At 33.5% G+C, this 18,563-nt stretch overlaps 2 protein-coding genes across 4 annotated transcripts in view; one reads left to right on the top strand and one right to left on the bottom strand.

The window, feature by feature from the left end:
* Positions 1-1,064: 1,064 nt before the first annotated feature.
* On the top strand, positions 1,065-2,247 carry LOC112045346 (guided entry of tail-anchored proteins factor 1). Its single transcript, XM_024081494.2, has 2 exons — positions 1,065-1,263; positions 1,360-2,247. The coding sequence occupies exons 1-2, from the start codon at positions 1,177-1,179 to the stop codon at positions 1,783-1,785; spliced, it is 513 nt and encodes a 170-aa protein (XP_023937262.1). The 5' UTR covers positions 1,065-1,176; the 3' UTR covers positions 1,786-2,247.
* LOC112045344 (mitochondrial carrier protein Rim2) overlaps positions 2,245-18,563 on the bottom strand; it is a 35,512-nt gene continuing 19,193 nt past the window's right edge. For all 3 annotated transcript variants that reach the window (XM_052887600.1, XM_024081491.2, XM_052887601.1), the window contains 5 exons: positions 18,280-18,458; positions 13,885-13,997; positions 12,028-12,247; positions 10,581-10,683; positions 2,245-8,136 (listed from right to left, as the gene is read on the bottom strand). In XM_052887600.1, the coding sequence (XP_052743560.1) occupies positions 8,016-8,136; positions 10,581-10,683; positions 12,028-12,247; positions 13,885-13,997; positions 18,280-18,458 (736 nt within the window). In that variant the 3' untranslated portion in view covers positions 2,245-8,015. The remainder of the gene's footprint in view (positions 8,137-10,580; positions 10,684-12,027; positions 12,248-13,884; positions 13,998-18,279; positions 18,459-18,563) is intronic.

Raw genomic sequence — 18,563 nt, 5'->3', positions numbered from 1 at the left:
CTTTCGCATTTATAATATTTGTATATAATTACTATGAATTACACGCAATCTGATTGTTCACCTCAGAAAAATTATTTAGGGACTTACCTCGCTAGACGTTAACCTGTTAAAGATCAAGATTTTTTTTATATCTTTACAATTTAGACCTTGCCTACAATCTCACCGGATGGTAAGTGTTGATGCAATTAAAGATGGAAGTGGGTCACCTTGTTACAAGAAAGATGAAAATCTACACCCATTTCACTTTTTAGTTTCTACACGACATCGTACTATCATATACATCGTGATGCATCGCATCCTGGCGATGAGATTGTCGAGGTAAACTCATTTATCGAAAATATTTAACACCAATAAATACATTCTGTGTTCTTGTGTACACAACTATAAAGATTCGCAATACACACTGTTGTAATTTTTACACGGACTAACAATCACATTGCTTACACTTGTTACACACAATATTCGATTAATTGATCAATGTTTTGCTGTTCCTATAGAAGAATTCTATATATGTATTGTTTTTATTATAAATTTGATTTAATTAAGTTAGAAATACCTACAAATGAAATATTACTTAATTTTAAAAACCGTTTTTTATGCTATTCAACCACACAAACCGGCATTTTAAGGGAACTCTGTACACGACGTAAACGACTACAACAATGAAACAACGATTCTAAAGAAACAGTTTTTTGTAAACGATCCTTGATTCTTGATCTTTTGCAGAGGGGTAACGTCTAGTGAGTCAGGTCCTTTTGTAATTGGTCTGAGCCTTCTTGTCATTTAACCAGACCCAAATAATATATTTCGACCATAGATCTATGTACCGACTCGTAAATCTATGTCGTAGACAGAGAAATCTATAGACTTTCTTTCTTTCTCAAATGTGTCCTATTATAATAAATGGTAATAATAATATTTTGACAATCTATGTCTAAATATGTTGTTGGAGTGGACCAGAGTGGACTGTGGTGGACTGTGGAGTTGGGTAGTGGGGAGTGGGGACGGGCGTGATATGCAAGGAACTTAATTACTCAGGAGTGATGTGTGTCACTGTCAATATGTGTAATTGTGTATGTCAGTTGAGAATGACATTGACATTAAATTGAAATTCAAAATTTCAATTCAATAATATTTACAATGTTTAACCCTTGATTCTGGAAAAAAGCCACAATCATGCTAGATATTCTTAATGGATTTCTTCTTCTTTATTTTTTAATTCTCTGTATATTGAGTGCTTTGGTGCCAGTTTTAGTTAAACCGGTAAGCAATCATATCACACTAATTTTATGCTCTTGAATATCAACATGTCATGTATAAGAATTAAGAATACTTTTGAAATAACCTTTACACTTACAGATTGCTGCATGTTTTGTAAGGCCTTCGACTGAAGACCGCGCTCTCCTGGCGGAAATGAAGAAACTCATAGCAGAACAACAACATATTTCCATGAAAGATGAATTTGCAACATACTCAAAACTACAGCGAAAAATTAATAAACTTGATGGTATTCTCAAAGAAAATTCACAAACACGTTTAAGCAAAAGTCTAGCCGTTAAGGGATTGGTCCACATTGTATTGCAAGTAGTGATAACTTTGATTATCATTGTATCACTTTTTTGGTTCAGACGAGAACCTATAGTTGCATTAGGGGGTGATCCTTTTCCATTCACCTCGATTCTTCAATACCCGAGTGATACTGAAAATGCTGTGTCAGCCCATGTGTGGGTTTTGATCTCTAATGTTTCCATACGAGCTTTAATCAAACCTTTTATTTCAGCGTAAGCTTGTATTTAAATAATACTTGTGTGCTTGTTATTTATTGATTTCCTAATGTGCTTGTTTTTTAATGAATGAATTAAGTATACACAGGAATATAGGGAGTAAGAAAGCAACTTTGTTTTATTTCATGTAGTGATGTTGCAGATGTCTGTTGTAAACTGGTAGCATAAATGAATATTGTGCTGTGGTGCTAACATGCAACCAATGAGATAGAGACAAACTCAACCAATGGCAAAGTGTAACTGGAAATACTGCTATCTTTTTCATTGCATTGAGACAACTACTTTGCCGCCATTGGATAACATTTTGTCTATTTCCCTTCACTTCGTTGCATGTTAGAATTGATGAAGTATATAGAGACTACTATCAACAATAATTCAACTTGCAACATGCCCACAGTGAGTGAATATTCATTTCAGTTGCACCAGGGATACAAAATAATTTAAATAAAAGGCATTTAACCAATTTTTTAATTGTTTTATTTAATAAACAAATTTAATATTACTCTTATACTCAGTCTGACATACGTCCAAATCTTTCCATAGCAAATATACAACAGATAATCTGTTCAAACAATTCCTAACATTTTAACATGAAACAATGTTCTACAAATGTTCACATTACTTTGTAGACTAATAAAACTTAAACATTACTTTATTTAGGTATCTAATAAAATTAGCAAGCCTGGTAGATTATATAGTATTTGGAAAATAATTATTAAAACAAAATTTACGTGTTTTGTGATAGTTTCGGTAGGATTCACAGAGAAATTACATGTTTGGTATCCTTTTTAATTAAGAAGAATAAAAAATTATTAGTCCAAAAGAGCCTGCAAGAATAATTTAAATTATAATAATGTTTTGGTGTCTATCACTATGTATGTATATGTATGTAATTGTTTAATTTTTTTTTAGAAATAAATTTTGTTCCAGACTTGCCCATTGTATAATAAGTTTTCATTATAAGACAACTTGGCACCCCTATGGTGACTCCGAATGACTAATATTTACAAGCACTATATCACAGCTCACAACTTACTAAACCTGTGCTAAACTGCTCAATATAATATAATATACATTATGGAAAACACTTTATCGAATTACATCTCTTACAAATATAATCTAGGAATTATTAAACTTCAGAACAATAGAAATTTTATTTGGTAACATTCTAATCTCAATAATATAGCACTCCAATACCATAAACAGCAGAGTATGACTCTTTAATTAGCTCACACAAACAAGTTCATAAATCCCGAGCCAGTTCAAGACCAATACATCCAGGAAGACTTTAAATTCCTCTGTATGCAAAATTATTGAGATTAGTATGTACATAAGTTATTGAAATTGTAGTATTTAGATTTACATGTAAAATATTGTCTATTTTCTAAAAATTTAAATGTTTGTGTTGACTTTAATAATGCAGTCAATTCAAAATATAATTAACTTTTATGTGAGAAGAAGTCCTTTTAATAGAAATTCTACACCTTTTCTGAATAACAAAGTTGCATTGTTGCAATATTACTTTATTTACCAACAAACGGCATAATGATAAAACACAAGACTAGAAATCTATGACTAAACAATATTTTCACATATACAAAGATATGAATTGTTACATATGATCTTACATTATATAGAATAAAGACTTGGTCATTATAACAGTAAGATTGGAAAAACTAGAAGTCATATGTATATGAAAAATTTTATATTAAAACTCTTGGGAGAATATACTTTCTTAAGTATATACAACTTCTTAAATACACAACAATTTAATACCCCTCCAAAAAAAAAACAATATCTAACAAAAAAATTAAATTACCATATCCTCATAGATATGAGTAAGTCATATGAAGCAGCATGGTTGGTTGAAACTCCATATTCCCTCTTTTATATGTAAGATCATATATAATGTTTAAAATCTTAGTTAATTATGGTGGTAAATTTTTGATCTTTTTTATAAGAGCATGTGGAAACTAAAACATTAATTGATACCACTGAATGAAATAAAGTTTTTTAATGATTTATTTCATTTCATCTTCATATTTCAAAGAAACATCATTAAAATTATTTAAAAAAATATAATGCAAACATGATTTTGGTATAATATAACTCTTATAAAATTCTGGTATGCACACTGCAATGCAACTAAAAGTAACACTGTTACAATTAATATATGTAATTAGTTTAGGGGCAATCCATGAATGATGTCTCACGATAAGGCAAGGAATAATTAAAAAATAGCGAAGTGTGACAATTCCCTATTTTTTATTATTATTCTTCGAGGGGTGAGTAGGAGTCTGATGTTTGGTGACATCACATTTTATAACCCTTAAATGGTTATGGGTAATAAAAAACCCTTTGAAAAGTGTTGACTCAAGATGTTTAAGTTTTTATTTTCATTTATTTACGCAGATTTTATTAAAAAATCATTAAATGAAAAGACTAATTTCGTTGAAAAAACAACTGCTGTCTTTTATAATTTCTACATAGATATAAAGTTACAAATTATGTGACGTCACATTAGGGATGGGAAATCCTTACAAATGTGACTATGAGGGGTCAGAATATAAACCAAATCGTGTGACTTAATTTATGGATTACATAAACTTTATTTATATAAATTCAATTAATATACACACAACTGATATCTAATTATATAATAATCTTGCAGTCAAACTTTAGTTCTATAAAAAGAGATACAACTTGATTTTTTTTTGTATATTTACCTCATAATAATAAATTAATTATTATTATTGTTTTTGTTGTTTATAAAGACTGTGAGAATGGAGAATGCACTTGTATTATCACATTTGTGCTATAAATATATATATTTTTAATTAAGTTTAAGTTATCTAAGTTAATCAGGTGGAAATAATTATGGCAATATATACAACGTGTCCCAAAATTCAACGATAAGCGGGCGCCAAAAGATTGACCTGCTCATGAGCACTTAAGGAAAAATAATAAAAAAAATATACCTAAATTTTTTTTTTAGTTACAAAATAAATTTTAAAATTCTTTGAAAATTTACACCTTGTATGATATTTTGAACTACCGCAGCTACAATTTCTTAAATATGCTTAAGATTTTTTTTGTATCGGAACCTAAGTAGTACTACTATTCACCACAACTCTTAAAAACACCACAATGCCCGCAGTTTTTACACAAAAAAATATCAAAATATTTTTTTTCCCTCAAATTTTTAAAGATTTTTACTTTCAGTCTACTTTGACTCATGGTCTTGCAAAAAAAAGTATGAACACCGCTATGGCAAGTTATTTTCAAAGTTGACGCAACTAATCAAGATTTCAAAATAGTATAATACCCTAGGATAACTAGTCGCAAAAAAAAAATATGCGTACCATTTGTAAACAAGAACTAAATTTCTAAAATGTTTTTGCTCCTAGAAATCACTTTTACTTTATGCACAAAATGATGTGAGTCATACGTTGCAATTTCCTAGAATTTTAATGGAACGAACGATAACATTTAAAAATAAGAGAGAGAGAGAGAGAGAAAGATAGCGATAAGTATACGTTAGAGAGGGATAGACAGATGTTCTTTGTTGAATGACAATGATGCAGGTAAAGAAAATCCTGTTCCCAGCAAGTCAGTACGCTCTGCTCCTTTGTTTACTGCGCAACTTTCCGTATTCAATTGACGTGGCTCTCGTACTAACGACTTTTGGCTTTGCATTTTGGACTGGACTTAAGTGATCTGCAAACTGAACTGACCTGGCATTATTTTGGACTGTGCCTGTGTTTTGTGAATTGGACTTTTGGTGTATTTTGGACTGTTTAGCGTTATCATGCCGCAACCATACACGCCGATGGAATACGCTAACATGCATCTCATTTATGGAGAATGTCGGTGCAATGCTAACGCTGCTAGCAGATTGTATCGAGAAAGGTACCCAAACGCTCAAAGATATCCAGATTATCGGGTATTTATGAATGTGCATCAAGCGTTTTCGGAGGGTCGTTTGCCGTCAGCTAGAAGAAACGCTGGAAGACCTAGATCGGAATGCGATGAAGAAGTTCTCAATGAAATAAACATTGATTCAACTACCTCAGTGCGTGCCATAGAAGCAGCTACGGGAATCCCAAAAAGTTCAGCACATCGAATACTAAAACGTCATCGGCTACACCCATATCATTACAGACGTGTACAAACGTTACTATCACGGGACTATCCACTGCGGATCGCATTTTGCCGAGTGATGCTTCAAAAGCATCGGGAAGATCCTCAGTTCTTGGATAAAGTACTATGGTCGGATGAAACAACCTGCAAGAAAGATGGCTATTTAAATCTTCACAACCTACACAGCTGGAGCAATGAGAATCCGCACCTGATGAGAGAAGACAAATCCCAATATCAATTTAAGGTCAACTTATGGACGGGCATTTTAAATGGAAAAGTGATTGGGCCTTTTGAGTTACAAGGAAACTTAGATGGGGACAGTTATTTGAACTTTTTACAAAATGATTTGCAAGAATTACTAGAAGACGTCCCCCTAAGCGACCTTCAAAATATGTGGTATCAAAATGATGGTTGCCCAGCTCACTACGCTCGTCCTGTGAGACAATACCTAGACCACGAGTATCCGGGGCGTTGGATCGGGCGACTTGGTCCTATCCTATGGCCACCCCGATCACCCGACCTAAACCCCCTGGATTTCTTTTATTGGGGTTGTCTCAAAGACAGGATCTACGCAAAACCGATTACGACATTGGACGAGCTTCGGCAAAAAATCACTCAGGCTGCGGCACATATCAATGCTAGAAGATATGCGCGAAAAATAAAACGGTCGTTTTTAAGGCGATGTCGTGCCTGTATTAATGCCGGTGGAAAACAATTCGAACATTTACTTTAATGTTGTGTAATTAAAATAACAAACACATTTTTGGAACATAGTAAAATTTATTACTAACAACAAGAACAATTAAGAAATTTGGTTCTTGTTTACAAATGGTACGCATATTTTTTTTTGTGACTAGTTATCCTAGGGTATTATACTATTTTGAAATCTTGATTAGTTGCGTCAACTTTGAAAATAACTTGCCATAGCGGTGTTCATACTTTTTTTTGCAAGACCATGAGTCAAAGTAGACTGAAAGTAAAAATCTTTAAAAATTTGAGGGAAAAAAAATATTTTGATTTTTTTTTGTGTAAAAACTGCGGGCATTGTGGTGTTTTTAAGAGTTGTGGTGAATAGTAGTACTACTTAGGTTCCGATACAAAAAAAATCTTAAGCATATTTAAGAAATTGTAGCTGCGGTAGTTCAAAATATCATACAAGGTGTAAATTTTCAAAGAATTTTAAAATTTATTTTGTAACTAAAAAAAAAATTTAGGTATATTTTTTTTATTATTTTTCCTTAAGTGCTCATGAGCAGGTCAATCTTTTGGCGCCCGCTTATCGTTGAATTTTGGGACACGTTGTATAATTAGCTGTAATTCCGTTTGTCTATTTTTGTTTTTATCTGTTCTTAATCCCAATGATTACAAATATATTCTATATTAAGTGTGCACTAATTTAAAACGTGTGTTGCATCTTAAATAATACCGAACATAAATTAATTCAATTTATTTCATAAATTTAATCATGACATTGAAAATTTTTGCTTAATATTTTTGTTCGTCCTAATTATTATTGTTATAGCTGCGTATTTAAATTATAAACAAAAAATCCATATCACTTAGATGGTATTTTAATCAATGGGAAGAACCATAGCCAAGTGGAAGGATTACAATCACATTGGTTATATCAAATCTGGCAATAGACTTTAGTTTGTAGATCTTTCATCCTGGTCTGATCTTTTGTTCAGTTGTTTGAGCGAGACAACCTAATTTTACGAAATCGAACTTTAAATTGTGTATAAAATCTGCTATATAGATCTACATTATGTAATATGGGATAATTGCATTTGATTTATTAGTGAAATTGAGTTTGATTTTGCTACAACCATAGAGAATAGAAAGAGTGGTAGCCAACTAGATGGATTGTGATTATCACACTGATTGCATAGCAATATTATAGAGCAGTGTTCCATCCTCTTCAAATCTTTTCTTCCTAAGCGAGACAAGCTATAACATGCTATAATTGCATTTCGTTTTTCGCATCATAGTTCAGCAATAGATTGTAGACCAGTGTTCCATCCTCTTCTAATCTGTTGTTTCTAAGCGAGACGAGCTCATATCTACGGGGTCCTCCAGCTGTCATGCGACGACCTAAGTGTTCTCGTAGAAGGAGCTGTTAAAGTGGGTGGTGAGGAGGTACACCACTGCTTCATACGTGCTCATCATAATGGCTGTGTTCGGAATTTGACGGACCAGTTGTGTGCCGAGGCCCCTGTAGAAGACATATTGTATTATTCGTTGAAACAACGCCATTTTATACCATATACATGTTACGTGCCTACAAAATTACCGACTTTGCTACTCCAGCGCACACCTTTATGTTTAAGTCCAAAGTATATACAGTTTTCAAAGTTCCTAAAAATAAAACTCGACATTGTATTTGTTCTATATTTAGGTATTTTAAATAATTTTCACTGTTTACTAATAAATAAATCTCACATAGGTATTCTATGATGGTTACAAATGGTACTAAATTAAATTGGCAGAAGTTGTTTATTCACACAGTTATTATTTCACTAATATAAGAGTAAGTAAGTAATATGTATGTACATATTCAAGCTTCCAAAATTATTAATATGATATACTTTTTCCCCAAGTTCGCAATAACACAATATCTGAGCGACCTTGAGATCGCTCACGCAGGAGACTGGAAACAGCGCCGCAATTTATTGCTAACGGAGATAACTATCGGCTTGACGTAGATCCATTTATTAAATTAACCATCGGGGCAATCAGTTTTATTTGGATTGATATAGTTCAGTCAATGCCGCCCTTATTGTTAAAACTAGTATTCTGTTAAACAAGGTAGGTAGATACCAAAACAAAACATGTGTATTATATAGATATCTATGTCTATACTTATAATAAAACTGGTCGTATTCTATACATTTATTCGAAATTTGAGATTTTACTTATACTATTTGTAACAACAAACGTTACCGTGGTATAACGTACGCCAGCGCCATCTATACTTATAATACGAATTCTGTACATTTTGTACATTGAAGATACTTTGAAAATTTTGGTTGGGGGGCATTATATAATCGATACTGAAACTAAAAATATTTCTTTTTGATTTTTTTGTCTGTCTGTCTTTCCATGTTTTTTTGTTATTCGGGCATCACGCTGAAACTACTGAATGAATTCAAATGAAAGTTGGCTTATACCTATAGGATACTTTTTATTGCGAAAATAAAATGAGAAGAGGGTTGAAAGTTTGTATAGAAAGTTCTTAATTTTTAGAATTACAGTTTTAAAAATTTGTTCTAAAATCATAAAAAAAATACGAAATATAAAGTAATTCAAATTTTTTTAAAATTCAACGCCTAAAGTGGTGAAATAAGGCTTGAAAGTTCACATTGATTTCCACGCGGACGAAGTCGCGGGCGTCCGCTAGTTTTAAATAATGTCGTAAATAGCCATAAAATACTTTATATGTATGCATATTCCAATATATGATATATAAAATACTTTATATTATCATAAGGACCATGTTTTGGTACACCGGCGGTATAAAAAAATATTTATGTTCAAAAAACATACTTTTATTCAGGCAATTATTATTTAATCAGATCCTTATTTATAAATCATATTATCATCTCCATATATATTTTATATGGGGGTATATCTGTATTCCCTGGGCCGACGTTGTATGGACCGGTAGGCCCTTCGCGAGATGAGAAACTATAGAAACATGTGGTATCGGTCACATACCTCAGCGTCTGCTTTTGTTTTAGTTTCGTCTTATCGTCTATCAATTCAAAAATAGAATGTAACTTAATTCTACACTATATGGTCACGTGATGGTGATTCAAGAATCAATCTTCATTTGTTTTTTCTGTAATGTTTACATGTTAATGATCACTCTTTTGGAACATCACAGTTTAATGCTGATTTGATTTACTTATATCAAATCTAAAACAGTATTGGAAAAATAACGAAACATGATGCAAACGGTATAATATATTAGATATGTTATTATTTTAATCTGACGAAATGCATCAAACGATTTCAAAACATTGTTGTAAATGAAAAAGTCAAGACCTTACAATTTTAGAAAAGATAACTACAGCAAACCAACATAGGTACTGAAAGAGAGGTAAGTAATATACTCGTACTTCTCAAGAAAAATACAGTCCACTTGAACAGTACTTATTTATTTATTTAATAAATACGAGTACTTGCGGACTGTTTCGATTTCTTTTGATGAGAACTATATTAGTAACAATCAAATTGAGAACCTCCTCCTTTTTGAAGTCGGTTAAAAATAAGTACTTATTACATACCAAGTTTTTTTATTTTTACCAAAATTCATAATTCTAGGTCTACGGCAAGTACCCTATTCTTCCCTTGAGAGTGTTGTAATGTTTTTTTTTTAACATTAACACTAGTATCTGGTTTAGGATCTTCTGGTTTAAGATCTTTATTTTCTCAAAAGAATTACATAAAATTCGCTTATATGAGAAATACAATTAACTCACTAAGGTAATTATTCACGTGTGTACATACTAATTAGACTTAAATCCTACATACAAAAAATCAAAGTAAATAATTGCTAAAAAAAATGCGGGTAGATTTTAAATTACATGTTTGTAACCGGCTTCTTACGGTATCTTGTTTTACTATAATAATTATATTTTGAAATGAAATAATTACCTATAAACTCCACGGTAGCCCTCTTCCAACCAGACAGTGTGCAAGGTCTGCCAGAATTTGCGGTACTTGTCGCCTTCCTCCCGCAGACGCGTCCTCGCTACCTCTGCGAAGATAAATCAATCTTCTACTAAATAGGATATTTGAATAATATAATGATTTTTACTATACTGGAAAACTAACTATTGATATTAACTAATCCATACAGTGATGATGATGGCGGAATGTTTGTAAGTAAACAGGGTTCTAAAGGAGTAATCCAGTCTCCATACAAACTGAGGCCCAAATTATACAAATGATACAGAGCTGACAATTGGCCATAAATTAGGACAATTAAGGCTTTACAATTTACAATTACTTTACAATTAACTCAAGAGGATAATTTTCAAAGAAATCTATTTTTCCTTGATCAGTTAAATTACATATTACAGATGGGCAAAAAATTCATTGCATTATCTGTCTCGAGGCGACGTTTAACTATGGATTTGACACTAACTTGACATATTTAGTCAAATTGTGTTAAAATGTTATTTTATATTTGACAATCATATCTTTTACATCATCATCATCATATTGACAGCCTGCGTTTGCAAAGACAACTGACAATCAGTGAAATGCGCATCAAAGAGGATATAAAATCACTACGATCGGTGTGAAAATAATGAAATCAGTTTATTTTTCCTGTTGGCGAATATTACTTCGGCTAAGATTTTAATGGAGTAATCTAGTAAAATTTTTTTAACAAGATTTTTAGTGCATTTTCCATTTTTGTCTCGTTCTGAAAAGTGGGCCCAATTTCGGACATCTCTTTCAATAACAATAAAAACTATTGTAACGTAATTTTCTTTAGCCATATTTTTTTTCTTACAAGCACCAATAATGTCATTAGTTATCCAATGTTTGCTTTCATCGTACTTGTTTACGAAAGTACTTGGAAGGTAATTGCTCAATTATCTCTAAAAGTGGGCACTTCGTTATTAATTGATCCGCAAGTGAACAACAAACAGTTTGTTGTTTACGCAGTTGAGTTGTTAGTAGATTGTTCTACGTCATAGCGCTTCCTACAAATCTTTTTGATCCTATATGTTACATTTCGAAAAGTTTTCAAATAGGACCTGGCCTGACCTCCTTAATTATTGGAGAGCGGATATGGAGCTTATGCCGCAGCCAGCCTTTGCCTGAGTGGCGTGGGAAGTAGCGAGGACAGTAATCAGGTAAGTTGTGTTGCCACGTTACTTGTTATGCTGCGAATATTCGTGATAATATTTCCACAAGGATTTGCGCTAGTAGAGCAGTGTGTGGCAGACAAGACAACATCGCGGCAGCGCTAAGAACTTAATGTGGCGATCGGGTTAGACCCACTTTTAGGAGCTCCTATGGGGTTTGGTGGGTGACAATGTTCGACTCTATGTTTTATAATGACCGGGACATCGGCAGATAGAAGACGTACCATGTGGATAAGCGATGCACGAGGCGACCGTCTTGGAGAAGGCGCCGGCCGCCATGAACTCGAGGAAGTCGCGCGGCGAGCGCTGGTCGCTGGGCACGCCGTCCAGGCTGCGCGCCGCCATGAGCCGCGCCTTCACGCCCTCGTACAGCACGAAGTGCACCACCGTCTCGCTGATGCCCATGTACGACGCGGTGATGCCTTTGTAGAAGCCTCTGATACCCTGCAACAACATTTATTTTGCTATTATTTTTTTTTTTTTTCAATCAATCAATCAATTCATTTTACAAGTGTTGATTTTGGTGGCAATATAATATTCGCCAACTGTAGGAGGGTTTGGTCTTCAGTAATTTTCAACCTCTATATATCCACACACACACACACACAGTCACAGTTACTAGTACTAGCCTTCTTGAGAATACGTTTTTCATATTATCTTAATTTAAATTGTTCTGGTTAGTATTTGTTGTTAATTGATATTGTTTATCTGATTTTATCATCCTTTATATATCCTTTCGAAGGCACAGATAAGTGAAGCAAAATGATTATACAATGGTATACAAGTCTTATGAAAAAGAGAACACGACGGTTGAGTCAGAGATGATGTCAAAAATTTAAAAAAATCAAAGGGTCATTGTATACAGCCGTGGACATTATAAAGTTTGAAATATTAAAAAGCAAAAAGTTGTCATAATATGTAAATATTAAGATGTATATTTCTAATAATTTAAAATTGTTATTTTAAATTATCATAAGTAATAGAATCTTTTCAATAAGATGATAAAAACAGAAATATACAAGCAACTGGAAGACACTCGCATGTCAATATTATTATATTCAACTCAAGGTTACAGTTAACAACAGTTATTATAATGAATACATTGAAAATTATGTCGGACAAAAGGAAAAATTATGTCTGATGCAAAACAGTGACGACCTACTTAGATTTTTCCAGAAACGACTAGAGATAATAGTCAATATATTCCAGAAAGTCTGTTTGGATTTAGATGTAGATAATGGTAAGATAGAACAAGCATATTTGTGCGTATAAACTGATGATTTGTTTAGTTATGCGGGCTACAGACCTTCAGTTTTAACTGTAAAATTTTATCGTATCGAAATTTCATTAGAAGAAAAGCTACGGAATCATCTAAACTATTAGGTATATCTCAACAACTATTATAAGTAAGAACTAAGATTTGATTATTTGTTTGATTGTTAGTTATTGTCAGGGATCCCTAGAATTTTGTACACCTGATTACTAACAAGCAAATTGAGACGATGATCGATGAGATCGATGAGACGATCAAATAATTTATTTACGAAAATTCTTGATTCTGGTAGCTAACTGAGTTATCAGGAAATGAAAATTTCAGAGGAACGATATAATGTACCACGCATTAAATTTGGCTGTTAAATTGTAACACTTTATTAAGCAACAGTAACTAAAAACAGCTGATTAGTAACATATTTTAATAACCTCGTTATTAATACAAGTTGGGAAGAGGGTAGAGTAACAAAAGTTGTTACTAACCAGATGTTTTTTACTGCTGCTTATTATTTTACAAACAATAGGGATTCATTTGTAAAATCGAAAAATATTGGTAGAAGACCCCACAAATCTTTCAAAGACTAACCCAACGATACACCACAGTATTCAATATACAAGTAAATAAAAATCATCCCCATTTTACATGTAGGGAAGGTATTCTAAAAAATATTTTTCAAATTTTTATTTTACGACTTCGTTTACTTTTAATATACATACTCATGTTAATGACATTTCGACACTATAAGGGTTCCTTGTGGACTACGGAACCCACAAAATAGGCTGATAATGATGTTGATGATTGAACTGACCGATTTAGCGTATATCCTCTTGATGCACTGCCACGCGGTGACGTTGGCGCCGTCCAGTTGCAGACGCGTCTTCACAAACCAAATGGGATTGGTCATCGTGCACGACACGAACCCTGTAACAGAACGTACAATTTATTATTATCCGTGGAAACATAAACATGCGCGGCCATATTTATGACATGGATAAAAATTCAAGCATCAGTTTAAATACATTGTAGGTATGCAGTTGACCTAAACACTACTAATATAAGTTCACGTTACTTTGAAGTAAATTGATGCTTTAATTTTAATCCATGTTCATAAATATGGCCGGCGATGTTCTCTTTACAGAAAAGTATTTTATGCTATTTACGTATTATAGATGACAATTTAGACTTGACAGGTTAGAGGCGTGCAGGACGGGAGTTACTTTGTTTTAAATTATTATTTTAATAAACAAGAGCCGCACTTTGCTCAACATTTATCGGACGAGGGTGTATCGAGTTGCAAGCTGAGCCGGTTTTGTTAAAGTATGTAACGGCCCTTTTCCACCACCTATTTCACTTTTACACAGTTTAAATTACCTATGCATTTGTAATGCTTTTTAATATTTTTTTTTGTGCAACTAAGTATTTCTTTTTCTTTTTAAAAGAAAAGTGGCCTGATGGCAATATGGTCTATACTGGTATTAGTCCACTTTTCTAATCTGGACCCTAATGTGGTCTTATAGACGTTTTTAAACAATCTAATTACGTCACATATCCTTGTTGTTATCTAAACGATTTAAGTAGCGGAAATTGTACCGATTTGTTGTCTTCGATAACTTGGGCGTGTGCACGAGATAAGGATGTCTTCGGTCAGTGACAATATGTTAGGTACATGTTGTCACCTAGTCTATAGTGCTAGCGGACGTCCGCGACGTCGTGTGCGTGTAGGTATTTCAGTTTTTTACAAATCCCGTGGATTTTTCAGGGATAAAAAGTAGCCTATATGTTGCTCAAGAATCTCCTCTATCTTTTAGTGAATGTCCCAGTAAAATCCGTTCAGCCGTTCCGAAGATTAGCCTGCCAAACAGACAGGCGAAAATTAAAAAAGAAGTAAAATGTGCTTTGGTATAGTGCAAGTTTACTGCGTATAGCAAGTAACGGGAAACCCGGAAAATACTATACCATAAATTACATTCCCACAACTGGGACGAATTTAATGTCAACTCATTTGTAGAAATCAGTCAAACAGATTTAGCTGACTTAGTTGTAGAGCGTGCCAAAGAATGAGACATAAGTATGTAGGTACATAGGTAAAATGTATTTACGCTCGAAAAACATATCTCTTTAACGTGAAATGGGTAAGCTTCGTAATTACGTCAAAGTATAATTGAATATGCAATTTTGAAATGGGCATATGTCCGAAAATTTGAAATGTCTAGATATGTTACTAGTTTACTAAATATTTTATATTTATGTATGTATGTACAGAATATCCGTCAAGTGCCCTTTCCAAAATTGCTTAATAATCAATTGGGCTGAAGTCCGAGTGCATAATATTATGTAGGTATGATAAGCCGACGATAAATCGTTGTCGGGTCGTAAAGTGAAAATGAAAAATCATTATACGTGGGCAATTTTAAAAATATAACCGTTATAGCATGCGATTTCCGCAATAATTCATTTCTAGCGACGTCATATTTGTACCAAAGATAATGAGATTTTTGGATCAAACAAATAATGTAACAACAAGTATAAAATATTGCCAAATCCACACATGCTATGAAGAACAAAAACTAGAAGATACGATACGAGGGATATAGGTCAACAACGAATGAAAGAGTCTACTTGTGATCAACTCTAGTCGTCTTCAAGAGTCCCAACTAATAGAGCATTTGTAATGATTAGCTAGAAACAATGCATTGTGAGATTGACCCAATACTGAAATTGGCACGCGATGTGTGCTTACTGCTTAGTTTCTATATTTAAACGTCTGCCGCTTCAAAGAAACCAGTAAACAACCGCATTAGTATGTACGAATGTGCATCTATTAAGAACCAAATGAATCTCGCTTATGTTTCTGTGTTCGGCCTATCTTTTAACCACCGATCGAAAAGAAAGATGTTCTAAGTTTGCCTACCATGTGTGATTTAAGAGTATCCATTTCTATTTGTGTTATGTAGATATGTTCGAATGCAACTATTGTATAAGGGATCAAACCGAAACTTCGTCAGTGTTCGATAAGACTTGTCGTTTAAAATCTAAACCCCGGCGCAAAAGGGGGATGTTACATAAGTCTGTGACCTTTAAACACGGCAGCAGGTATAAAGATGATGAAGATCAGTAAATATGCTTCCCATTTAGTTTGTTGTACTGTTTCATATTATTGTTGCAATAAAACAGTTAAAAATAAATCGGATCGGATAAGCCAATGGAATCAGTAGGATTTTGTTGTTCACTAAATTTAGCTTTCTCGATTTTGTGCTTGTGATATCACGTATTCTGTGAATTTGCTCTAAAATGCCTAAATTTTCTAGGTATACTAAAAATTAGCCGTATTCTATAATATTTATTTTTCTTCAAATGAATTACTACAAAGATTAATGTACAAACGAGCCCAGATAAACATCAACTCGAAGACAGATAATTACAGAAGAAGACATACAGCCTAGAGAAATAAAGTATGTAATTAATAATGAAAAGACTGTAAAAGAAAATTAACTCGGATGTTGAGTCATTAATGGTATCGACGAATTATTAAAACCGGAATAAACATGCGGAGTTCGAGAGCGCACATCACCGATTTAAATAATTTCAAGGAGCTTTTATACATATCAAATGATATCGTTTTTGACATTGAAAACTGTACCATGTTTTGTTAATACTGAGGACACGTGACGACAATCGATAGATTATGTTTTACTTTTTATCTCAACACATTCAGAGATGATAAAATAACCTCCGACATTGGACGTAAAACAAACTATTAATCCGGTACTTATACTTTATATACCATTTCTAAAGCATAAAGTTGGAAAACTTTATGAAACGAAAGTATAGGATCAAACGTAAAAAAAAAACATAAAATGAATGTGTCACAGAATGTTAGGAAAGAGGTCTATTAAGTACACACGTTTTCAGAAATATCGATATTTTTAATGTAAGCATATAAGTGATTTTTCATTAAAGCAAACAGTTATATCACTACATAGTATAAAACAAAGTAACTTTCTCTGTCCCTATGTATGCTTAAATCTTTAAAACTACGCAACGCATTTTGATGCCGTTTTTTTAATAGATAGAATGAATGAAGAGGTAGGTTTATATGTATAATAACATTAGAAATATAAAGAAGTTATTGGCAGTTAAATAGAAGTTTCGCACTTTCTTATATCGATAATTATTCATGGAATAGAATCATCCGTGCAAATTTTTTGGTACCTACGTTCATGATTACGGATATCTAAGATGTCAGTACAAATAAATCGATCTTAATATGAAATATCGATTCATGAAGTATAACAGGACTCAATAACAAGGCGCAACAATATCCGATCATCCAAGCATAACCAAAATATTAGTTCAAATCTTTTAGACACGCTTGAATGAACGGCTTACTGTAACTACCTACTCATTAAGTTCATCTTTCATTCAACATGAAAATTCACAATGAAAAAACAGGGTTATTTATATAAAAATACATTTTTAATATAATTTTCATATTGACACTCTAACTTACATCACCAGTGATGCCAAGACAAATTACCCCAAAGACGATGGGTTTATCTTATTAAATTAGAGAGTTTCTAAAGCAACTCGGATGCCAACATCAGAATAGCTTTTCATATTATGGTACCAAATTTAAGTCCAATCGCACGCCAGGATGTTATTCTGATTTTCTTACAAGATTTTACCCATATAATAACCACGGCACGACAGCCAATCTCATTTTTGAAATTAACCATGTACATATGAGTTATGCACAGCTGCACTCATTTGGTCACTCTCATACATCGATGGTACTTCACGACACGACCGGTGAAAGATCAGGCACTGACGGCCCTTCCCCAACTTCGACCCATCGATCGCAATAACGTGTTTTTTTTTTTGGCCTGACCCGGAAGAACCCTGGACCTCATTGTCCGTAGTTGAACTAGGTTACCACGGGACCAACTATGTAGTTATTTTATTTACACAAAAACGAACAGTTAAATAAACGCTTTGTTGAACCGTCAGCCCCCGTTCGCATAAGGGTTTTTTTAACGACGGAAATGCAACACTGTTCGAAAAAAAGCGTCGTATTTTAAAAACTCTGTCGTGTGAACCTATACATGGGAAGGCATTTGTTGTATTTGAACGCTTTTTCAACGTCCGTTAAAAAAGTTCTCGTGCGACTGAGGGCTAAATATAGGCGCATGCAATATGAGCATACCTGCCGCACTGGCAGCGGACAGATGCACTATCGGTGTGTCCGGTGGGATGTGCTGGTTGAGGATCGCCTTCGCCTGCGAATACGTGCAGAAGTAGATGGCTCTGGAGGGCGCGACGCCCACTATGTTCGGCCCCAGGCCTTTGAACAGTGCACGGGCGCCTTCATTTTGGACGATATGCCTGAAAAGAGTAGAAGGTTATACTCTTTGCAAGTACCAATACAAGTAGAATCCTTTTCATGAAAGAAGTCCCGCGGCTAAAACCTGGACTAAAATTGACAGCGCC

The sequence above is a fragment of the Bicyclus anynana genome, chromosome 19 (assembly GCF_947172395.1).
Source record: "Bicyclus anynana chromosome 19, ilBicAnyn1.1, whole genome shotgun sequence".
Classification (NCBI taxonomy): Eukaryota; Metazoa; Arthropoda; class Insecta; order Lepidoptera; family Nymphalidae; genus Bicyclus; species Bicyclus anynana.
The sequence above is the reverse complement of the archived record's forward strand: the minus strand, read 5'-3'. Positions and strand labels throughout refer to the sequence as shown.

Excerpts from the sequence above, each read along its gene's own strand:
- LOC112045346 (XM_024081494.2), top strand. The coding sequence starts at position 1,177 with ATGCTAGATATTCTTAATGGATTTCTTCTTCTTTATTTTTTAATTCTC. Across the intron at positions 1,264-1,359 it reads TGCCAGTTTTAGTTAAACCG|ATTGCTGCATGTTTTGTAAG; the intron begins GTAAGCAATCAT and ends TTACACTTACAG.